The 26,265-nt window shown below is 37.4% G+C and overlaps 1 protein-coding gene across 4 annotated transcripts in view; it reads right to left on the reverse strand.

Annotated features, from left to right (window-relative positions):
• LOC117435483 (growth factor receptor-bound protein 10-like) overlaps positions 1-26,265 on the reverse strand; it is a 166,753-nt gene that overhangs the window by 52,337 nt on the left and 88,151 nt on the right. For all 4 annotated transcript variants that reach the window (XM_059012781.1, XM_034058681.3, XM_034058680.3 and 1 more), the window contains 2 exons: positions 9,733-9,949; positions 8,004-8,145 (listed from right to left, as the gene is read on the reverse strand). In XM_059012781.1, coding sequence (XP_058868764.1) covers positions 8,004-8,145; positions 9,733-9,949 — 359 coding nt within the window. The remainder of the gene's footprint in view (positions 1-8,003; positions 8,146-9,732; positions 9,950-26,265) is intronic.

Here is a 26,265-nt window from a genome sequence, read left to right on the forward strand (position 1 = left end):
AGCATGGTGATTCATTTAAAAAGGTCATGTTGCATATGTTTGGCACTAATGCCTAGAAATTTAAACCAAGGACAGAAAGGAATGCGTAACAGAAAACTTGGCAACACGTGTCACCGAAATGGCCAAAATAAGTAGTACCCAACACTAACAGACTCCTCCATCACCTTGAAATAAGTTCAATATCGAACCGCAAGCAATATAAACAAAGTATTTGTAGTCAACAAGCTTCTATTCTCTCAAGCTATTTTGTAGTTTATTTGTTACCAAATCAAATGTATTCAATTCAAAATTGATTGTAACCTATTGACCTTCAAATGCTTGGACAACAATTTGAGAAACACGATGGCCATGCAAGTGTACTTCCTTTGTCTTGTTCACTTAATGGCTTGACTACCGACTTTTTCTACATCATATGCAAACCAAAAGGTCACATGACAACATTATGTTGCAGGTTAAAGTTAAAGGGATATCTGTTTAATTTTGCAGAGGTGTAATGTTAAAACACACACAAAATGTACCCCCCGCCTTATACACGCATACAAAACATTAACAAATGAGGGAGTAGAACTCTGCTCAAATGCAAGATAGAATTACAGAAGAAATGATTCTATACGTAAGCACACCTGCACTTTCTTTTCAGCTTCTTGGTATTTATTGACACTGATAGATTTATTTCTTTATAAGCAAATAAGGGTCTTTGCATGTATCGGTTCTAGGGAGGACAGGAAGTAAGCTGTCAACAATAAGCCATTCTTAGTTTGAAGTTATACTGTATGCCCAACAATCTAGAACCTTTAAACAGAGCTGCCAGTAAAATGTCTGATAACTGCGTAAAAATAATTAAATAAATAAAACACCTGCCTTGACCTGTCAGAACGTGATACCTTTCCTAAATGTTATTTAAATATATTGAAAATAAAATACCAAGTGGAATCTTAAACCAATGAAATCATCAACCATAAATACATCTGAACCAAAGTGTTAAATTAAGCCCAATACACACAAAAAAATAATAAAATAAATAAATAAATAAATAAATAAATAAATAAATAAATAAATATTCCAGTAAACACTGAAAATACCCCACACCCCTTACAGTAACACAGTAACAGAGAACTCCATCTGGGTGTGATTAAATAATTTTTTTTCCCCCCAGATTATCAACATCAATATACAGTGCCTATAGTAAGTATTCACCCCCTTGGACTTTTTCACAGTTTGTTGTGTTACAACCTGAAATCTTGATGCATTTAAATTTGATTTTTTTCCCTTTGATTTACACAACCTACTCAACACTTTCAATGTGTGAAAAATTGGGGGGGAGGGGTGAAAAAACAAATCAATTAAACAAAAGACTGAAAAGTCTTCATTAGATAAGTATTCACCCCCTTTGCTATGACACTCCTAAATAAGCTCAGGTGCAACCAATTGCCTTCAGAATTCACACAATAAGTTAAATGGAGTCCATCTGTGTGCAATAAAAGTGGTTCACATGATTTCAGATTAAATACACCTGTCTCTGTAAGGTCCCACAGTTGGGTAGTGCATTCAAAGCAAAGATACTACCATGAAGACCAAGCAGCTTTCAAAACAACTCCGGGATAAGGTTGTGGAAAGGCACAGATCAGGGGAGGGGTATAAAAAGATTTCAAAGGCATTGAATATCCCTTGGAGCACAGTCAAGTCGATCATTAAGAAGTGGAAGGTATACGGCACCACCCAGAATCTGCTTAGAGCAGGCCGTCCTCCCAAACTGAGCAGCCTGGTAAGAAGGGCATTGGTCAGAGAAGCCAGCGTTCCATGGCTGAGATGGAAGAAACTGTCCATGTGTCAACAATAGCTCAGGTACTCCACAAATCTGGCCTGTATGGAAGAGTGGCAAGAAGGAAGCCATTTCTGAAAAAAGCCCATGTAGAATCCCACTTGCAATTTGCAAAAAGGCATGTGGGAGTCGCTGAAAAGATGTGGCAAAAGATTCTGTGGTCTGATGAAACAAAAAATAAATGCAAATCATTATGTCTGGTGCAGACCCAACACAGCACATCACTCAGGTAACACCATCCCTACTGTGAAGCATGGTGGTGGCAGCATCATGCTATGGGGATGCTTTTCATCGGCAGGGACTGGGAAGCTTGTCAGGGTAGAGGGCAAAATGGATGGAGCTAAATACAGGCAAATCCTTGAGGAAAACCTGCTTCAGTCTGCAAAAGACCCAAGACTGGGATGGAGATTCAGCAGGACAATGACCCCAAGCACACAGCCAAAGCGACACTGGAGTGGCTTAAAAACAAGAAAGTGAATGTCCTAGAGTGGCCCAGTCAAAGCTCGGACTTGAATCCGATTGAGAATCTGTGGCAAGACTTGAAGATTGCTGTCCACCAATGATCCCCATCCAACTTGACAGAGCTTGAACAATTTTGCCAAGGAGAATGGGTGAATATTGCATGATCCAGATGTGCAAACCTGGTGGAGACTTACCCCAAAAGACTCACAGCTGTAATTGCTGCCAAATGTAGTTCTACCAAGTATTAACTCAGGGGGGTGAATACTTATCTAACCAAGACATTTCAGTTTTTTTTTATTTTTCATTAACTGTTGTTTCACAATAAAAATTCTCTTGCCTCTTCAAAGTGTTGAGTAGGTTGTGTAAATCAAAGGAAAAAACATCCTATTTAAATGCATCAAGATTTCAGGTTGTAACACAACAAACTGTGAAAACGTCCAAGGGGGGTGAATACTTACTATTGGTACTGTATCCTGTTTTCTCCTGTCCTTTAATTTACAATACCCATAAAAGATCAGGTCAGAACAGTTTTTGAAATACAATGGTAAATTAAAAAAAAAAAAAAACACCAGGAAATAGATCACACTATTATGGCTGCCATATGCATGTGTTGTGTACTTACTAGGAAATCCAGCATAAAAAGCTGGCTTTTTATGCTGGATTTCCACAGATGTAAGTGAAGGATTGTGAAATGCATTTTAAAAAAGGTAATTCTGCAAATGATGAACTAAAATTTCTGCCAGTGATAGTGCACTGTGCTTTCTCCACAACCTACGCTATCTTGGGAGAAGCAGAACCATGTGCTCAATATCAGTCTTGCCACATACAAATGGATTGGATAAACAGAAACAGGCCATTGCAATTGAAAGTACTGCAACCTGCTGAACTATTTGTATGACATAATCACTATAAAACAACTCAGATTTTTCATAGTTTTTGCATTCATGGTCCTCTCTGTACTGTCTGGCCATGAATTGCACACATAAAAAAAAAAAAAAAAACTGCAAAAAATACATTAATTGTAAAGTAGAGCGATCCAGATGGGGTTTCAGAGTTAGCCCAGAACAGCGGTTGTCATAACAGTTCTGCTCCCACCGCATTGTACCCTTGTTCAGTACATAATGAAATCGGTTTGTGGTGCGTGAAGAAAAAAGACAGTGATTGTGCCGGTGTATCATAAAAATCAAAAAGTTCTTTGGAAACTGGATTTCCTTTTGGTGGCACTGCAGATGAACCTCATCCTCAGTGTGTCATCTGTGGTGATGTACTGGCTAATAATATACTGTTTATTAAAAACAAAAAAGTGCAGCCAGAGAAACATGTGTTTTGCAAACAGTTTATCAATTTAAAAAAAGAGTGCAGTTAATAGGATGATCCATTTTACAAAAAGGTACATTCGTGCTGAGAGCTGGCTTGCCGCTCTCGTGGAATCAGCGGCTCCATTTCAGTGTCTTTTTTTCTTTTTCACAGCCTGCTTCGCTTGTGTCGTAGGTCGTCTTTTCTTGGCTGTCAGTCATACGAGTGTGACTGCCTGTGCAGTATTGGTGTGTGCGTGTGTTGACCAGGATGCGATTTCGATCGCGGCCTCATGGGAAGGTGGCTCCTTCCTTCAGAAGCAGCTCCTACCTCCCCTGACCACACCTTTGGAACAGTGGTAAAGGAATTGCTGCAGTGCTCTCACCAAGAATGCAAGGCGTCTCGGCAGGCAGCCTCAACTGGGACCGAAAGGACGCGTATTTCTACATCCCTATTCGTCCAGTGCACAGAAAGTATCTCCGCTTCGCCTTACAGGGGAGCGTTTTTGAGTTTTCTGTGCTACCATTCAGCCTCTCCTTAGCACCCTGCACGTTTTCAAAGTGCATGGATGCCGTCCTAGCTTCCTTTCGGCTGCAAGGGATCAGGGTGACTAACTACCTGGACGACTGGTTGATCTGTTCCCAGTCCCAGGAAGGAGCAGTGGCCCACACAGTGATTGTGACAAAGCATTTGAAAGAGAAGACGACCACCAAACCTTGCGAGGTCGCATTACTCACATTCACGGGAACCAGGGATACAGTAAGTAACCTAACATTTTGTTCTTCCAAAAAATCACCTTTCAGAAGAAAATAATGTATAGAAAGGGCAGTAAAGCAGTTGCTCTCTGTGGGTTGGTTGTGAGAAAGCACTCTTGCATCGGGATTCTTAAAGAGTAATTAACTGGAAATGTAATTTGATTTGATTCATTACATTCCCCTTGCTATTTTGGGTGTTTTCAATCACATTCAGACAGGTTCTAGTTTATGCTGCTCCAATATTGAATTTACTTGGCTTTGAACATGAGTTAGAGATACAAAATGCTGGCACTGAACAGCATTCACATTTAAAGCACCATAACTCAGTTTTGGAGCAATTTAACCCAGAAAGACTCTGAATGATTGAAAATACCATACAATTTTAAACTAAATCTTTAAGAATTAACAAATTACAAGAAAACCAATCCAGCAACAGCCAAAAGGACTATAAAATAAAAAAAATTAAAAAAATAACCTATAGAAATGTGTGGAGGTGGCTGCATTCCTAAAAATAATGTTGCTCATTGTGCTGATCAACTGTAACTCAGGAAAGTGCAAAAACTTTTCAAGCACAAGTCCAGCGAGTCCAGATCAACATTTCTCAAATGCGGCCACCAGCGGGATTTTGTGCAGCCACAGCAGCCCCCCAGCAACTCCTATCTTTAATCAAACTTTACCTTAAAAGCGCCACACTTCATGCTGCTTGCATTTTGATTCCTCATACTGCTTCTGTTAGCTGCTATTGGCTAGCATTAACGTCAGTATAATCACTGCATATTTGGCCGAGCTTCCATTCTGATAAGACTTCATTTTGGCATGCATCTCAAAACTCTGTCCGTTTCGCTTTGTATAAGTGCTTATTGGTTGAGAGACGCAAGGTGAAACAGCGGTATGGAGTAATGCTATTTTTAGTGCAGAGAAACCATCTCAATATTTGAACAAACATTGCTGCACATTGATTCGAAGGCAAAAATCCCAGTCTGTGTCCCCGCCATAAATTAGTGACTTGATAGATATTAGAAATACATATCAACGTGTTTTGCCTTGCACTGATTTACCACAGGAATTTCTAAAAACGGCAAGTTATGTGTGGGATTAACAACCACAAACTCAAAGTGGTGCTTCAGATTAGGCAAGCGAGTCTGAAATCGGGGGTAAAGATGCAGGCATGCTTCAAGTTTTCAGACACTGGCCCAACTTGTAAGGTAAATGTTATGTATAGTTATCAACGTTTTGTGATCCTATTTTCTGTTATGAAGAGAGTAATAAAAGATCTCAATTTTCGACATTTGGTTGCTCAGGAATGTGGTTACAGTACCTTTAAAGAAAGAAGTGTTGGAGGGAGAGGTTACTTACTGACTTCCTCAGTTCTGCATCTTGTGAAGGAATGTTGCCTCAGACATGAGTCACTTCTTGGATTTGTAGGATTGCTATTATGTTCTGGTTTCCTTGGGAGAATATATTTATTTCCTGTTATACACCAGTATGTATTTTTAAGACTTGGCCAACTTGGTTCCCTCTTTGGTGATTTATGCCAAGAGTTGAAGCCTTGAACATTTAATTTCTCTGGAATAACCCATCTGGAGGCTATGCTCTTCTCTATGACCTTTATTTTGCAGGATGTTTTATTTTGGAATGCTGGGCTATGCAAACAGTGAATGTCAATGAGCCTCCCAACACAAATACTGTATGTTTCCCAATACACAAAGCTTCACTAATTTGCCATTTGGACCACATTTAAAAAGAACCAGTATCATATTTTAACCTTCATAGGAGTTGTACATGCACTATTTTTCAATATCAAACAATTTCACCAGTTTGTGCTGGGTTTTGCCGTTCTCTCATCTTTTCCTACCCATTTCAGAGAAACCCACAGTTGCTATGGTTACCTCAGCGAACCCGTCCATGCATTTTCAATTTAGATCCCGGAAATAAAATTCCAGTTATCAAAGTGCTACTTGAAATAACACTGACTTGTTTTCAAAAGAAGCTGCTTGCAAACTAGACTGCCACCTTGTCAGTGGAGGAAAATGGCACTCGGGTTAGCTATTTTTCAAAATGAATAGTAAAAGCCCTTTAAAATCAAGTTTGTTATAAACATTTGGAAACTACTTAAGGTTGTGTGTTTTCAAGGCATTCAGGAATAAATTATAAAAAATAGGCAAACTAAAATAGAAAAGATAATGTCTAGGCTACATATACACCAGTCAAAGCACTAGCTATTATTATGTTGTAGCCCTAATAATAAAAATAGCAACAACAAAAAAAAAAGCCTACAAACATAGGTCCAAAATTCACAGTTTTAGAAAAAACATAGAAAAACAAAAGGGAGTGTACGCAATTGCAATACCAGATTCTGCTGAGTCAACGCCCAGGGTCGCAAAGCTGTCATTAAGGCAAAAGTGTGTTTTGGGGTGGAGGGGGCGGGGTTTCTTGCAGGCACTTTTGCAGAGGGAGTATTTTCAACATTAGATAGGTAACGTTTACAATTAGGCATGCTTAATTAAAAATGGTAGAGCACAAAGTTGATGAAATACAATTCAAAGTTAACTGTGGTACATCGACTGTTGTCATTTAAAATGGGCTTAAGTAAGAAATTGCAGTGTCCAGTGTAAAAAAATAAAATAAAATAAAAATAAAAACCACAAAATACATTAACATCTAAAGTAGCACTATAGTATTAAAATGTTCAATACAAAAAAATGCCTGAGTTGCAAGCTCTTGCAATGTCTAAAAAATATGAACTATGGATTGTAGTGTAACAGGAAAGCGTAATCAGAGTGCAGAGTCTGTATCTGAATCATTAAATGTACAGAGCAACTACTTTTTTTTTTTCTAAGTGGGCCGTGATATTTGCGCATGGTTATTAAAAAACGGAAATTAATGGTGACATTTTTACTTTCAGCTACAAGTTGGGGGGCATCATTCAAACTGGGATGTTGACTTGGCAGAATCCAGTACTTGTTTCACAGACCATTTCTTCCCACCCATCTCTTCCAAGCTGAGCTACTTGTTCCCCACAGTGTATCTAGATGCAGGACAAGTGACCATGGGTCCTGAAGCAGGCAAAGCTGAAGTGGAGTTTATGGCACAGAATTAACAAGCTGAAGACTTGCTAGTTTGGTTGACAATTTAAGCCCACACCGCTAAAAAAAAATTCGCTGGATGGGAGAACCCTTTCCTGTCTGCAAAGGAAGCGAACTCAAGATGAAAGCATCTACAATGTACTGTAGCGAGACCATAATAAAATCAGCTACACAACACAACAGCCAACACAATATCATTCTATTTTGTTAGTAAATGTCTGAAATCAAAACACTTGAAAAGGCAGAACATTTTGCATGTGCCTCCACCACAGCATGCAGGTAATCATCAAGCAATAGAGCAGCATCGTAGTATTATAAAATGTACCGTTTGCCTACTGAACTGTACTTATGTAAAGCTTGTCTTATCTTCTGAGAATTTGTAAAATTTCAAAACAAATAGCTTTTTTTGTAAATACATCCACGACGAACTGCTACTCGCAGTGTTGTTTCACAAAAATTCTTGAGCATTGCAACAATAACATATACAAAACAAGTAATAGAAAAAAAAGAAGAATTCTAAAGTGTCTGCACATCCTAAAGGAACAGACATTGCATCGATCAGGGAGAAGCAGTAGTACTCACATTTTTGTCGGAAGGCTGGTCCTGAGGTAAAGATCCAGGGGACAGGACAGGTGAGCTGGCCGGACTGCACAGCTCAGGAAAGGGATTTGGGATGGCTGGCAGGGATGATGTACGGAGCTGCTGTTCCTTTTCCTGAAGTCTTCTGCACAAAATGGGGGTGGGGGTGTTGTTAGTAAACAGTGCAGGTCAGACCATGAGGAAAATTTACAAAGCCATTATTTGTAGTTTTGTACAACAGTAATAAGTCATCTTGGAGGATAACCTTATCCAATGCAACAATGGAGTGAAAAAAGAATATACCTTGCGACTTTCCAACACTTGTGGATTTGCCCACACCGGTAAAAGTTGAGGTTATCACTTGTAGAAAGTAACTGTAGCTTTCCAAGATGGAAAAAAAGATAAGATAAAATAGATATATATATTTTTTTTATATATAAATATAGTTGTTGCCAATTACTTCTTATTTTCTCCCCAATTTGGAAATGGCCAATTATTTTTAGGCCCAGCTCACCGCTACCACCGCTACCACCCCTGCGCTGACTCGGGAGGGCGAAGACGAACACACGCTGTCCTCCGAAGCGTGTGCCGTCAGCCAACCGCTTTTTTTCGCACTGCAGACTCACCATGCAGCCACCCAAGAGCTACAGCGTCGGAGGACAACACAGCTCTCGGGCAGCTTACAGGCAAGCCCGCAGGCGCCCGGCCAGACTACAGGGGTCGCTGGTGTGCGGTGAGCCGAGGAGACCCTGGCCGACCTAACCCTCCCTCCCCCCGGGCGGCGCTTGGCCAATTGAGCGCCGCCCCCTGGAAGCTCCCGTCCTCGGATAAAATACAGATTTTAAAGTTGCCAGGGAGCACCCTTTAAAGCTTATGTCCATTTCTCATTAAAACAACTGAATCAATGTACAGTCTAACATATAAAATAGAAAACTAAAAATGTAAAAGCTTTCTGGAGGCACTATCACTGCCACATAGTTCTGAACAGCAGCTTTTGCAATGTGGAACATTAGCCAAACATTCTCTAAAGCAGTTCAATGATTTAAAAAAAGTAGAGATATCCCCAGAGCTATAATCTTGTATTCATCACAAAGGGTATAAGCCTATAGCATATCTATGTTACAAAGGCTGTATATCCCAAAGCTTCCCATTATCACCAATTAACTGGAGGCCACTGCTGGGGTAACATTAGCGTTTAGTCTCACTTCGAGCAAATATTTAATATTGACAAACATTTCATTTTAGTGCCTTCATCAGTGTAGTTAATTGCACTAACCAAACAGTCTGTCTGCCAGACGTCTGATTTGACACCCTTATTTATGACTTGTTTCACAGACCTCAAGGTAACAAGGTGGATCAACATTCATGGTCTGTGAAATCAGCTGTTACTTTCTTGTAAGTTAGGCCTTCTCTCATGGAGTGTATGGGTGATTATTTTGTTCAATATGTGGTGACAAGAAGCAAATGACCAGAATTTGACACTTTGGGCTGGTTTCACAAACGTTGATGAGCACAAAGCTTGGACTATCTAATGTTACAGTAGGAAATATAAACGATAAGCTAAAAAGGATAAAAGAACAGAGTATTGTATAGTGTATATAGAGAAGATAAACACCACATCAAAGTAAATACTCTTCTAGGACATCTTAATTAGATAGGGGGGGGGGGGGGGGGAAGCAAAAAACAAACAAACAAACAAAACACACACACACAAAGCTAACAAAATGCATACCTGACTGCAAGAATATGCACTGGCTGGGAGCGCCGCACCTTCTGTTGCGGGGATGTGGGCTGCATAGGGGCTATTCCTGAGGTCTGTATGTGGCTGCGGATAAACTGACCATTTTGAAGAAGTGGTGCCGATTCTGACTGGGTGCTGCATGTTGAGTACAGGCTTTCAAAGGATGAGTTCATGTCATTTACCAAAGCTTCCAGGTCAACATCGTCATCTAAAAATACAAAAATAAAAACACTCTGATCGCTCTGTTTTTATTAGCGGTACCCAGTCACCAAGTGGTCATACACTTGCTCCAGATCTCAAATGATGTTACTTATATGCATGATTTAATTTCCCTGCAAGACAAGTACGGCGGAACATTTAGAGTATATAGAGGCTTAATGAATCTAATGTTCCAAAACATTACTGATCAGAAAAGCAGCTATAATGAAATGAAGCCTTTGAAACCAGTACTTGACTGTCACAACTTCCATAAATTCAACAGCGGTGTTGACCATCTTAAAAAAAGAAAGTTCAAGGACAAGGAAATAAATGGAGCACATCAAGAAATGACTAATTAAAATCCCAATACATAAATGGAAAAGTACATCTTTACTAGAACTTATTCACAAAATGTGCTGATCATCCACCTTTCTGTTACTAAGGAAAACGGACTACCAGTGACAACACTAGCTTTAGTTACAAAAGCATACTTTATTGCGTAGACTGCTACAAATTATTCTTAAGGCTTATTAGCCTGGCTACAAAATAAAGAAAAACAAGTTTTAGTTTTTATCAGAGTGGACATTGGTTTATAACATCACAAAACCACCACACTATTCACTACAATTCACATTTCCTATTAAAAGACCCTGAACAGGTGGTGTTCATGTCAGGACAGAGATGCTCATCAAAAGCACTCTCTCAAGAGCCATTAAAATACATTATTTAACCAAATTATTCACAAAAATAAATAAAATAGGCTGCAAGTAAACTGGAGTCTACTTTTTTTTTTTTTTTAAAGCGATAGCCAGCTGAAGGTGGATGTGTTTCTCAGGAACAGCAGCTGGATCTACCACTTACTGAAGGACTGAGGTGCTGCCTGACACCACTCACTAAAGATGCAACAAGTTAACCAAACCTCTTTGCTGTCAAGGAAACTAATCAAAATTGGTCAGGGATGTACAGGAGTTGTTACCAAGAGGATAAACTTCTGCTTAAAATATTAACACCATGGTAGCAGAATGTCCAAAATCTACAAACCTTCAGGTCACTAGGTCAAGATGGAAGAAGACAAAGCCTGCATTTGCATTATTGTGGGTTCTAAAGTGGATATCTACAGCACTGTTTTAAAACAAACATGTCTTTGTTTATTGGAAACATTTAAAATATGCCTCTCTTTTGGAGTGATGTTTTTTTTCAGCAAATATTTGTACTAATTTAGGGGAAAGTTTTTATTTTTTAATCTTAGTTGGCATTAGTAATGTAACTTACCAAAACAATGACGTGTAGAATACACACGGTCGAATTGTGTACTGTAGGACAGAGTGCAATCACACTTTTTTCACAGAAAAAAAAAAAAAAAACCTAAAATGACATCAATTTCGCTGTTGGCACATTTCTCAGTTGTGAGTGAGATACACGAATGGCTTAGCAAGTATCAACTTAATTCTTAAAAGGACAGTATAAAACGTTGAGGTAAAACACTAGAAATCAGACGCCCTAATTTATAAATTTGAAACATATTAGGGTTATAGAATAGACCAGTGGTGGCCAATACACCAAATACTGCGATCCATTTTGGTGGATCTCAACGGGCTCCACAATCCACCAGTAAGCTATGACCAACAATTATTAGTGGGATTTAATATAATAATGTCCAATATATAATATATCAATAATAAAACAAATAACCACAACAAAAAAAATGTAACAAAACGCGCAATCATTGCATTATTAAGCACAGGTAGTTATAAATCAGAAACTTACCAGCATTTTTCATTTGAGTCTTAAAACCTGGTGTAGGCAGGGCTCTACAAAACTAAAATTTGGCATGCACAAAAACAAAAAAATTCTCAAATTTATTGTTGAATATCTACAAATCTTTTTTTTCCTTCTTTTCTAACATAACACTTGTGCAGTTCAATACTTTTGCATCAACAAAATCATAAATGGACAACTTTTTTCCCCCCCAACTTAAATGATTTTTAACTGCCTGGTAGCATCTTCCTCAGAATGTGCTACTTGCCTGTAATGGCAGCGGGATGGTCTGGATGAAGTTTCTGGATGTATGCGTCTCTGCACATTGCGGGTAGTTTTGAAGCACTTTGTTTAATATATTTTCACATTTGAACATCAGGTTCCCTGTTAAAAATGCAGTCTTGCCTGCCATCAGTTCCCCTGCATCCTGACAAATGGCAAAACATGGATTTATTATTATTATTTTTTTTTTTAACATTGTCAAACTTAAGCCAGGGAAAATCTTTAAGCCACTGTTGGTTGAACTTGTATGTTCTTTTGCTACTTACAACTGTGAACACGCTGTAACTAACATAGCCCTTCTCGAAGTTCCCTGTTCGCTTTCATCTTCTGACATACCTTCATTGCTCAATTCTTGTAAAGACGCCGACATTTCTGAATTTTGTTCATCGCGGTTTTCTTTTCACACCTCTCCAATCACATGAAAATAATTTTTTATTTTCCTCATCTTGGTTTTACACATTTTCAAACTGTCTTGAAATGTGTAGCCATCGTACTGATAAATCAGTGAAACTGGCAGGGTATGCATGGATGTCAAGTCTCAAGGTTTACCCGTGAAACTCACGGTTTTTCACAATTGAGAGCCTCACGGCCATGCAATGGATTCTCACGTTTGTACATAAGTTTGTTATTGTTTGCGAGACTGTGAAACCCTTTATACATGATACAGTGGTAAATCCAATACAACTGTCCAAGTGTATGATTTCATTTGTTGGTCACCATGAAGAGGTGTACATTACCATTCTAAATTCCTGTAGCTGCTACACAAACTCCCCGCTTACTCCAAAGACAGAATTGATTTGTTGTCTCAAACTGACAGTTTGTCTGCGCAAGCCTTCTATGTTTCTGTACACAACACGTTATTACTCGGACAGTGTCAAAGGAGAGGTTGTCAGACTGTCACTGTCTCGTTCACGTAGAAATTACCACAGAAATAAAAGAGAAATGGACAGCAATGAGAATTTAATTATTAAAGTGAAAAACTATAATGTTCTTTATGATGCCAGTGTCAGTGGTTATAAAGACAATAAAAAGAAAGACGCCATATGGTAAGAAATAACAGAACAATTGGAAACTGATGGTATGTCTATCTCTATGGCGCTTCTTTGTTTTAATAATGTTGAACAACAATAATAATAATAATAATAATAATAATAATAATAATAAACAACCATACACTAACTGAATTTTATTAAAACTGAAAATCAAAAAAAAAAAGTATGTTAAACAAATTCTCAGTATTTACAAAGAAATGTGTAGATGTATTCTTTGAAAAATATACATGTTAAACCAGATCACATAAACATTCATTGTTAAATGTAATTTAGTGTGTGGTGTACCCAGACTATTTATTTGTTTTATTTATTTTATTTTGTCTCCACAAAGGAAGCAAAAGCAGACAGTATTTCCTTTTCATGACTAGCTACAGTTGTGTGTGTGTGTGTGTGTGTGTGTGTGTGTTTTTAATGTACTCGTGCTGTATTCATGTTTGTTTGCTTCGCTCCCGGTGTGCATAGCCCTTAAGTCTAGGTCAGTGGCATAGCTGTCAACCATGTGCAAAAATCTTGATCTGTCACCAGCACCCACCCCCAAAAATAAAAACAAAAAACAAAAAACAAAAACAAAACAAAATCTAGTGGTCGAAGTGTTTCATCAGTCCCAAGGTTTGTCAGCAAGGGTCTCACTGGTTGACATGTCTGGGTATATAAGTTGTAATTTTTAATGTGTAATTAACAGAGGGCAGTGGATACCAATAAACTACATTCCCAGAGTGCATTATTACGATTGAGCTATGAGAGTTTAGATCCGACTGAGTGTGAAAAAAACTTTTTTTTTTTTTTTTTTTAAACCTTTCAGATGAAGAAAAATAAATAAATAAATAATCATGTTTATTTTTTTATAGACAACTGTGGCAAAGTGGTTTGTAGTGCACAGGTGCAGTGGTGATGCAGTGCGCAGTAAGGATAGACACAAGACAGTTTATGGTGAAAAAGCAGCTCTATTTGCTGATAAATAATACCTGGCTCTACACAACCATGTGTATCACTCAGGTTTGTTACGGGGTTCAGTCCTGAAATAATAACAGAAGCAGACACACGCTTTTAAACACACACGATCACAATTCCAAAAGTGAGTGCTCCAAGAGCAAGTGGACGTACTTTTAATATTTGATATACTTGCTGTAACGCTTGAGACAAAAGGTTAGTTCCATAATCAAGCAGTATCTCTTTGGGGAGCCCTACTCTAGACATAATCTACACTAGTTCTTTGCAGCTGCACTAGTAGACCTCAATGGAACTGCCTCCAGGTATCGCGTTGCATAATCTACCACCACTAATATACGCGTATACCCAGTCAGAAGGTGGCAAAAGACCTACAATGTCCATTGCAATGCATTCAAAGGGAGTGGAAATTATTGACAGTGTGACCAAAGGGGCGGGGGGCACTCGACCTGTCGCTACTCGCTGGCAGTCTGGGCATGTGGCTACATATTTCAACACTTCCTTATGAAGTCCTACCCAATAAAATCGAGCCAATATGTGTTCCCTAGTTTTATCAGCTCCCAGGTGTCCTGCAAAAGGGATATCATGTGACAGCCTCATGACCTCGGGCTGATAAGACAGGGGAACCATCAATTGTGTTACAGACTGTCCTGTGCCTGTGGCAGGGTTCACCCTATATAATAATTGCCCCTTGATAATGAAATGTGGAAATACTAGTGCCCCAGCACTAGGACAAAAAAAAGGGAAGAAAACAAGTCAGCTTGTAAGGAAAAAATCTCACCAATCATTTCCCCTTGTCTGCCTTATTTACGTGTATGGTCGGCACTGCCTTTTTAAGCAATTGTACATACTCTGGCCAGTTCCAGAGCAGAATTACTGGGTCTGGTAGCCTTTCTACCACCCCCACTACGAGGGGACGCTGCATTGGTCCTGCTGATAGATTATATATATATATATATATATATATATATATATATATATATATATATATATATATATATATATATATATATATTAGTGTGGTATGCTGTCGTATCTCCATGGATACAAGAGATCTCCACATGACCTTGTGGCTGCCACAACACACCGAGCTGTCTGAATTAAGGTCTGGCCACACCCGGAGTCCACTAATGCATGGGTACTCACTTTACCAACAGCCAAATCAACGACACAAGGCTGGAATTAACTGTTTCTGTTATACCGTGCCCTCACAACGGATTCACAACAACCTTTAGGAATTTCTAGTCTCACATGTGTGCCTAAAATTAAAATGTACGTTTGCACAAGCATTTTTTTTGTCTTGTATGCAGAAAGTATTGAGGGGAATCTAAAGTAAATATGACGTCGAATAAAATTAACACTTATAAGTTTGAAATGGTGGGGAGAAGTACAAACGGGAGTCTAAATTATCATTATGCAGCAAATTAATAAGACAAGCTGATCGTGGGAAACATTTGAAATACTGTATTTATAAATGAACTTTTAATGGAACAAATATATAGAAAGGTATAACACATTTAACAAATAACCACCATCTCGTCTCATTTTTTTCATTTTTTTTATTTTTTACAATAATCGTATTTCACCCACTGATAACTTGGACGTGGCATTCGAATCATAAAAACTGAAATTTCCAAAATATGAATAAACAGAAAATGCACCAAAATAGCAAAAAGCTTGTATTACCGAGGCTGCATTACTACGGTCATGTGTTGTTTGCGAGTGCACAGCATGCAGGGTAAAAAAATGACACCATGCTTTGTTATCTTTTAAAAAGCAAGACATTTTAAATACTAGCATTGTTGTGCAGTAGTTGTTAGGCTATCACTTGGTGGCAGCAAAATACACAAGAACAAGGGATAGAACACTACACAGTTTCATACACACCCAACCATATATAAACCACTTCGGGCTGTGCGGTTCCTATGATGTATACCACGCCAGAAGTGGTACACGTGTATCATCGGAACCACACGGCCTGAAGTGGTTTATACCACTTAACATAGGGGGGAGAAAAATAATTAAAATAATTAACACATTTTAAATTAAGACAAAACCAGAAACTTTTATTGTGTATACATCCACAGTGTAATATAGTCCCAAATTTAATTTAAATTTATTGTTTGCTTATTAAAAATAAATTGCACATGTCCGTTTATTGTGAATTACTGCATCGAAAGTGGCATTTCACTAGAGGACTGAACACACGCTAATGATGCGCAAATGACACTGAGGAAGTAAGGGGAAAAGCAGCCATGGATGCTGAAGCTGTATCTGCAGGTGAGTTTGTGTACTCATTAATGCGAGGCACACATTCATGTCCGTTTTCATCCTTTCAGATCTCAAAGGATGTTTTTGTTAGTTGTCGGACACCCTCACATTCAAATTGTGCCAGATTGAGTTGAAGATCAAACCAAACTTTACACACCAATCCGACCGCAGTGTCAGGGGCCAGTAATTCGGGGGGTGGTGTCTGGCCTTGTCTTTACCTGCTTTTCTAATAGTTTTCTAAAACTGACAGGAATACATTCTTGTTGGTTTTAAACTTGCTGTAAGCAGAGATGTTAAAACTTCTACTATTAAAATATCTATTCAGTCCATCTCAGCGTTATAAAAATGGAGACTGAATACTGGTCCTCAGCTGAACTTCTTACACTGGCATAAAATTCCCTAATGAGTTTTTTTTTGTTTGTTTTTTCCTTAAAATGAATGTCCATATTTTTTTTTCTTTAAACCAGTCTAAGTACATTAATAACCCATGCTGTAATGTTTTTTCAATCTTTGTTTTCTTATATTTAATTTAGCTGTTCCTCATCTTGTTGTGTCTACTCTTGACAGTTGCTGGTGTACTTATTTTATTTGTATTTTCTTTTTCAGGTGGACTGCTGTCTTCACTCAGAAAGTTGGTGTTGTACCAGTTGGTGTTGTTCCATCCCCAAAATATATTAAAAGAAAACAGGTGGAATGTCAGTCATTTTTGGCAGTGGTTTTGCAACTAAACAAAAACAATGGCAGTTTGTCATGGAATTTAGAATGCAGTGGTGGTTAGTGATTTATTCATTGTGAAGCGGCTCGTTAGTATGCAAGCCAAGATATACGCTATATATACACGCATTGTCATGTGATGCTGTTTAACCAATCAGAGGTTATTTTTCCAAGCCTTGTTTTATTTATTTATTTTATATATATATCAGTACTGTGCAAAAGTTTTAGGCAGGTGTGAAAAAATGCTGTAAAGTAAGAATGCTTTCAAAAATAGACATGTTAATAGTTTATATTTATCAATTAACAAAATGCAAAGGGTGGTCACACCAAATATGGATTTGATTTAGATTTTTCTTCTGTTCACTCACTTTGCATTTAGTTAATTGATAAATATAATCTATTAACATGTCTATTTTTGAAAGCATTCTTACTTTACAGCATTTTTTCACACCTGCCTAAAACTTTTGCACAGTACTGTACATACATACATACATATACCAGTGTGATGATGTGGGGAGGAATCTCCTTTAACACAAGAACGCCTTTGGTGCAGATTGAGGGCAGCCTTACTGCTCAGCGATACATTGATGAAGTCCTTGAGGCAACAGTTTTTCCATTCCTGCAAGCCAATCCGGAAGTGTTGACTTTCCAGCAGGACAATGCAAAACCACACAGTGCTAGGATTACAATAGCACGACTTCAAGAAAACAATGTCAAGGTCTTGCCATGGCCAGCTTTTTCTCCTGACCCGAGTCCAATAGAACATCTATGGGTCCAAATCGCTAGTGCCATCCACAGGAGAAAACCACGACCAACCAACCTTCGTCAGCTGGCTGCAGCTGCAGAGGAAGAGTGGCGGAACATCCCACAGCAGTCTATCCAGAGGCTGATCAGGTCTATGCGTCAACGCTGCCATGATTGTGTTAATGCTCAGGGAGGTCATACCCGATACTGACTTTGTAAAATGCTTTCATTTTGACAGTGTGTCACGTTTCATACTGAAAACGTATCATGATTCTTTGATCTGTATTTTTGTTCACATTTTCTGTGATTTTGTTTGATATCTATGTTTAAAATATTTGATTAAATCCATTAGACCCCAGTGTTGTGTTTCTTTTGTGCATCAGTATATCAGTGTGTGTGTGTGTGTGTAATTTATATATATATATATATATATATATATATATATATATATATATATATATATATATATATATATATATATAATGTAAAAAAAACACCGGATTTTCATGTTTGGATATTCACTCATTTTAAATATCCGTTCGGTTATTTGTTTGTTTTTCAAAAAGTAATAAAAGTCATTATATTGCTCTGACTGCAGAGACAGCATAGCAGCAGGGGCAGGGGGCATGGCTGTGAACCTGTGTGTGTGCCTTTATTTTACAGCAAGACCTTACAATATGCAACACATTAAAATAGAAAAATATCCCAGAAGTAAAGTTGCGTAGGACTTACTTTACCACAGTGAATTAACTACAAAACAAACTCTTGTCAACAACAAAATGAGGTGTTCAGGAATCAGGCTCCCTGTGAGACACACGGGGAAGGTTACCACGAGAAAAAAATGCAGCACTGCCTTTCTAAACAAGCCCAAAACAAGCGCAACCCATGTTAGAGTATGGGTATTCAATTCCATAGGTTCAATATTTTAACCTAAAAAACACAGTGAATAAACACTATAGTGTGAATAGCCCTTATATTAAATTTATTCTGTTATTATGAAGCAAAATACAATTACTGATCTGATTTTACCACAAGCACAACATAATGAGACATTTTTGTAAGGATTCTTTTTGACAAAATCTTCCTTGAAGATCTGAATGCTGGGTTTAAAAAAAAAAAAAAAAAACTTTTTGTATGACTGCGGCGTGTATTACATACTGTTGAGAGCTTTGTGGATGACAAATGCACCGCATTTATTTTGGGGATTACAGTACCTGCTCATGACGAGACGTAAGATATGTAAATATAATATTAATTTTAGACCTGCAATATAACACGTAAACATGCATTCTCTTGTCTAGTGCCAACACTCCAGTTTTATAAAAAGATTTGTTCATCTGAATAAGGATGTTTGCCATGAGCAACATTCCATTATTTCCATACAAAACTTGCTTGAATCGTTAAATTGGCTTCTTTACTGGACTCCGAAAGCAGCATCTGCCTTAAGTCTGATCCAGGAGGATATTCAGATGAAAATGTGTTGTGATTTGTTCCATATTGAGGTTGCTCGCCTTGTACAGGCTACAGTGTGTAAGCAATTTGTTGCAGATGAGACACAGTTTTACCACCGTTTTCAGTGAAAGCAAACTCTTTCTTCCAGTCTGGTTTAAAGCCTCATACTTTCGTTTATTACTAGTGGAGGGCGTGCCTGAAATAATCTTTGGCTCCCTTTAACAAGAACGACTCCACTTTAAAACACCTTCCAAAAGTAGTTGGGAATACATTTTTGCTTTTATATTTGTCGAGTTGTGAATTTGCCAGCTAAAGACGAACCATAGACTGGCAGAATTTCATAATAGGCATTGTGACTGGGCTTCAGGTCTGTGCAGAGCATTGTTGTTATGCCAAATGCATTTACAAACCATAAACTGGCCACATTGAGGTTTTCAATAAACATTAAAACATTGGATAAAACTACTCTAAATCTCACTTTAAAAGATGACATTTGCAGGGTTTGTGCAATGTCCATATTTTGTTACTGTCAAATGATACAAACATCAGCAATTAGATTTTTTTTTTGGCAGCTCAAAAAAACCACAACAAATTCAGCTTTTATGAGATTTTTAAAATAATTTTCAATTACATTTTGTATTATGTATTTGACAAGTACATAAATGTCATGGCTCGATGTTATGTTGCAGCCCAGCCATATTATTTTTAATGTCTTTAAATACCAGTACAAACCAAAACTTAATTGCATTTTCCATCAGGGTCCTTCTCTTGTTTTCTTGGGGCCTGCTTCAGCCCCTTAACCTTTTGGGCTCATTAAAAGAAGAGAGGACGCCAGGCATTGCAGCTCCACAGACGGTCACTGCCAGATTCAAGGCCAAGTTCAAAGGCATTCTTTGGTGCGAAACAAAATGTTTCCAGCTGTAATCAATTTGGCTTAAACAAACTTTTGCAATCACAGCACTTGAGAGAGAATATCTGTAATTAACGAGAGCTAACCTATAATAATGAGAACTCCCTTTTTGAAAAGTAAGGCTTACGCTTCATCTCTGCACATCTTAGATGCATTTCTTATAGTAAACCCCAACATGTTTATTCATAGAGCTTACAGTAAACAAATAAACAATAATGTTTTGGCTGGCCCAAATGCCCAGTGGAAAAATAATTCTCCCCACTGTGGCTTTACCACATTCGAAAATTAAGTGTAGATGCCAATAGCTGCATATTACTCCTCCTCTGTTAAGCACTGAAGACATCAGTAACATATTTACATCCTTTACAAACATGACTCGCAGGAAGGTGCAGTGTTTCTTAGTTTAAAAAAAAAAAAAAGTTTTGCAGCTATAAAAAGGTCGCTATCAGGATCGTGAACATCAGAGCGCTTATTTCAAAGCGGCAAACTCCGGCATTAAAGGGTACACCTTAAAAGGAATTCTTTATCTCCGTTTTACACTCAATACTAATGAACTTTATACCATAACTACTTACACTGATTTAATCCAATACAGGAATACATTTTAGTTTGTTAGTGTATATTATACATTGCCCAAGGATAATATTATTTGCTTGTTTGCTGTTTTGATTTGAGTTATCCTATCTCAGCCGTATGTAATACCCTTTTGTGTTTGGTGTAATTCTGTAGTGCTTTGATTATTTACCAGGATGAATTTCTGAAGTGGCTAGCAATGGTCACAAATGGGTGCAGCAGTAATATCTGTGCCCCGTCCCCCCTCCCTCCTCTAATATTTCGTGGGAGATTTGCAAATTACTTACTCAGTTACAATCGACGCAGAGAGGGCAGAAATGAGTTTGTCTCTCCAAGTAATCACTTTTAAAACCAACTGAGATTCATCTTTAAGAAGTGGCTGAAGAGGGACATTAGTTATTAAGTCTGCCATAGAATGATGTAAGCAGTGAAACAGAAGATGAAAATACACACACTGTGTAAGGTATTTTATGATGTTCACATCATTCTGAATTGCAATTATAGAAACTTCAATATAAAAACCTAAGGTGCTTTGACCTGAGTTTAGAAGTTCCTCTTCAGTTAGATACCAAGTTGCCAAAATGTCTTGATAGAAGTAGGCAAGTGGCACTTGCACGGATGGCTTCAATTAACAAGAAACAAACTGCAATTGTATTAAAATTTAACAGCATAGAAAAAGAGACTACACTTGAAGAAACTGGGCAATAAAGAACAGTGCAGTTCAGCGACACATAGTATGCCTGCCTTTAAAATTCTATTACATTTCAGGTTGAGCCAGGAGGGCATGCAACTGTGGAGGTTAATTATATACAGAGTGTAGATAAAGATCATGGTACAGCATAGCTAAATACGGGAGTGTGTCGGGTAAGACCTTGAAAACACCTAGAAAAGAAAACTGCGGCCAGCTAACTTGGCACCTCCATCCAGCTGGGCCATTTTGTTATGAATACATTCCTATTTTCTATTTTTCCATTTTGTACTTTTTTTTTTTTTTAGACTTGGATGTGGTTTTTATTGTATTCTATATATATATATATATATATATATATATATATATATATATATATATATATATATAATAAAAAATATGAGATTCATCAGTGTTTCTGGAATTGACAGATGTACTGTTTGTTTCACATAACAGATGGGAACAAATGGTCTTTCGGATTTGTTTTATTTTGTTTCTATTTACTGTGCACTTCAGTCATTAAAAAGCCATTAAAATTGTGAAATAGCAGACTTAAAATTCATGACCTACTTGTAGAGAAAGTGCACATGCCATACACCAGGGTGGAAATTAGACTCCCATTGCATAGCTGCTTTCATCCATTCCTGGTTTTACTATGAGTTTAATAAGACATACCTGAGCTTGTTACCTATACACTGTGGCTAATCAATAAATGAACGGATATCCGAACATGAAAATTCCACTTTTGTTCCAGCACCAAAATAAACCAATAAAAAGGTTCATCCATCTGCATGTTTTACCTATGACATGACAAGGTGTTGATCCTGTTCAGAAAACTCATCAATTCATCAACATACCGGAATTAGATACTCTTCAATGGCCGCTGCTGCTTTGATCAAGGACAGCTACAATCATACGAACTTCCCTTGTATTCGTTTCTTTTTAAAGGTTGGATAAGAAGAAAAAAATAATAAAAAAACACCCAAAAGTAGGCAAGCTGTATGCCATTTTTGTTTCTTGTAATTTATTTTAAGTTACTTTCTGCAGAAATCGGCATGTATTCTAAATGTGCAAAAAGTACCATCATCTGGAAACGGGGTTGCATCCAACAAAATTAAAGTGATTTAAGAAAAACACACTATGTTACAGATTTTATATCTAAATGAAATCTTCCAGTTCAGTTTACCAACCTTGTAGGGCTCTGTTGGGACATGGTTTATTTGTCTTAGTTATAATTGCTGCAACTGCTTACTCACTACAAGAATGAAAAAATGATAGACACTGGCATTCTAGGATCTCAGCGATTAAATGACATCAGAGATAATATGTCATGGTATTCATATACATGTAGCAAGCCTAAACTCAAGTCCAGAGTTTTGTTAGGCAGAAGAAAAAAAAAAACACTATTTAAATATATTACAGAAAATTTAAGAATAACATTTAAAAAATAACTAAATAAAAATAGTCCAGACTTAAGATCTTGCACTTTCTCGACCCTGAGTTGTAATTATACCTTTCCACAAGGCACTGTACTGACTTCAACTAAACAAATCTTACATCTGCAGCACAAATGTTCTCTTTTGAAATAAAAAAGATTAAAAAAATAATAAGTTACCTTTTTTATCCTGAAGTACCAATTAAAAAGAATACATGTACTGTGCTGCACACTTAACTGATTGTTACAGCTCAGACAGTAATGAACCATTAAATCTGAACAACTGTATCTGATCCAAATCTTTTCATCCACAAAATGCAATTATCTTCCACAATTCCTTTGATATCGCAAGTTAAAGTTTCTAAACAGAAAGTATTTTATTTTATTTATTTATTCATTCAGTCATTCAACAGCAATTGGATTAGTGTTTCATCATTCTTCTTCATTGAGCTATATTACTATCAAACTGCAGGTCCAACTAAAAACTAACAAGTTTGCCCCCCCCTAGTGAATTTCACAAGCCACTGCAATTTTACTTGTCCAAGCATTGTTTCCTGCTTAACTGCTGCCATGCTGTCACCATGACTACTGACCTGAATTCCCATCAATATATAAAGCAGGAGTAAAGCTAAAACGACCTGCTGATTCATGTACAGTACGTGAGCTTTTCTGTCTTAACCCTGAAGGTGCAACTTTAAAAAATGAGCAGTTTTTCTTTTAAGATGTATTGAACAATACATTTACACAGTTGCTTGCATAGGCTAAGCAAACTCAATACGCTGATTCCTAAAAAGCATAGGAGTTGAATCAACTAAACTGTCTAGATCAGGGGTCTCCAATCCTGGTCCTGGAGGGCAGGTGTCCCTTTTGATTTTTGTTTCAACTGTACCCTAAAATTACTTAATTGGACCAATTAAGCTTTTAATAAAGCACTTAAAATCAGTTCAATTAAGAAATTTAGGGTACAGCTGGAACAAAAACCAGAAGGGACACCAGCAGTGGCGGTGCCAGACTCTCCCTGGTGAGGGAGCTGAGGGGGTCTAGGCAAAAATGTGAGGGGGCTACACTGCACGCTGTGTGGGCATGTATAGTGTCAATGTTTCAATACGTCTCACAAAACATCAGTATTATGGTGGAATATAATGTAGATTATTATTATTATTATTATTATTATTATTATTATTATTATTATTATTATTATTAATAATAATAATAATAATAATAATAATAAACAGACGCCTTTATCCAACATAGTTTACAAGTGTTACAGTGCAGTATGAAGTAAGTGCTGTTGTAACAGGGCCAAGGCTGGGTGCGAACCGGCGACCCCACACCCCTCAAGAGAGCGTCCAATCGCTTCCATGTGAATGGGGCCTTAAAACAAATGATCCAATATCGAAAAAATAGGTGATCTCAGCTCATTTGGGTAATCGACCCTGGTGCGGATCTATAATTTTAACCCTGTGTTAATGCTAGTTGTGGTTTGTTTGTAATCACACCAGGCCAGGGCTCACACAGCATCTATGATCATATTTATTTAAACACTTTAGTCTTCATACACTGTGAAGTTTCTGCTAGCTCTGGAAATCAGATCTATTCTACTGAGTCATTTGGTAATACATTTGATGCTAATAGTAGTCCCAGTCCTTCATTTGACATTTTGAATTATTATTTTGAATTGGGTTTAAGCATACTGATTTTAAAGCACAGCTGTAAAGTCTGGTTTGGTACACAGTTATATACAAAGTTGCAATTTTCAACTATGGTATTCTTACATAATTGCTACATTGTATTACTGCGTGTTCTAATTATACAAAAGCATTGCAAAAAAAAAAAAATCTACAGACAATGTAACATAACAAAACCTGCCAATTTCTTTGATAACAAAACTAGTGTTTCTGCTAGTTCTCTAATTTTGTTAAAAATGTGGTTGCAGGTAGTACAGGGGAAATGCTGTTGTAAGGCAAATACATTGATTGAGCATCTTTTTTCTCCTGTATTGAAAAGCTCGTTGCCTTTCGAACTGTCTCTATCTTTCTGCCCACTTATGTCGCACATTGATACAATGTTGAAATAAAACCTTAAACACAAATGCATATAAAAAAAAGTCACTTATTTGCCATTATCGTCACATATCGCAGTGTAGCATAAAAATCAGTTGGATTCGATGCCTCCGTGTGAACCACAATGCAAAACAGCCAGACTCGTATGCAGTCGTGGTTTTAGAGCTTTTAACGTCATCTCATCCCACCGACACAGGGCAGGATCTGTAACAGCAGTGTATCACACAACTCTGCCCGTTACACTGTAATAACATAAGTCACAAAGTAGTTTTTTTTTTTTTTTGTTTTTTTTTAACTACATCTCAGTATAATCTGTATTTCTGTTCATGTAAGTAGTGGTGTTAAATCCTGGCATTTTTATTCCATTCTCAGCATTATTGCAACCAAAAGGTTATTTTTGTGTGTCTGAGGCCCTCTTCTGGGCAAACTGCAAATGCAGGCTGCTTGGCTAAATTAAATCTCATGTATTTATTTTAAATGCTTTTGGTGTCAAAAGCATTTAAAGTATTTATTTTAAATGCTTTTGGTGTCAAAAGTTTCCAAATGGTGGATGCAGCTTATATTATTTTGATTGAAACCTTCTTGTTTCTTCAATATATGTTTTGGTATGTATAGTTACAAGACATGCAAAAAACGAAATGTCTAATTGTTAAAAAATAACCCAAAAAAATTAAAATTAAAAAAGTACTAGATATAGACTTGCAAAAAAATAAATTAATGACATTTTGTCCTTTAAGTGCAATTGTTTTTTAGGTTTTGTTCTTGTGAGCAGCCATACCACTTATTTTATTCTGCATAGTGTAACCAACCTCTGACTAACTTGTGCAACCATAACATAAAAAAAAAAAAGACAAAAATAATTAAGGTAAAATTTAAAACACTAAGGGGTTGATTTGATCAACCTATTCCCATCTGGGATAAGCCCCAGATAGATTTTTTTGTTGGAGCATTTGACAATACCTGGGAATGTACCTGGATTGCATCAGTCACTTATTTGTAAGGGTATTCCAAAAGAGAACTACGACTAGCTGGTTGATTTCCCCCCTCCCCTATCAAATCAACCCCTTAGAAAGTCACAATGTAAAACTCATAAAAACTAACATGCCTCAACTGTGTCATCACTGTGTAATCCATCCAAACAGCATTATTCTCTTCTCAGTACTGTTAAAGATCAAACCATTAAGCTGAGGGAACACAAAGACACCTTTTCAGGAACAGTGGCTTGAAACCTGGTTCCAGTAGACCGGGAGTTTGAGGCAACTTTGTTGTATTAAACCCCCCAAGTCTCCCCTGGTGCGCCATGCAGTGGCCTGAAACCGAGTCTCGTGAAACCATGATCCAAGCAACAAAGTGGCTCTGTGTTCCCTCAGCTTTATGTTTTCATATGGGGTGACTGAACCAACTGTTTGGTGTGGGTTTACTACTGTATTTCATAA

This window comes from Acipenser ruthenus, chromosome 3 (genome assembly GCF_902713425.1).
Source record: "Acipenser ruthenus chromosome 3, fAciRut3.2 maternal haplotype, whole genome shotgun sequence".
Classification (NCBI taxonomy): domain Eukaryota; kingdom Metazoa; phylum Chordata; class Actinopteri; order Acipenseriformes; family Acipenseridae; genus Acipenser; species Acipenser ruthenus.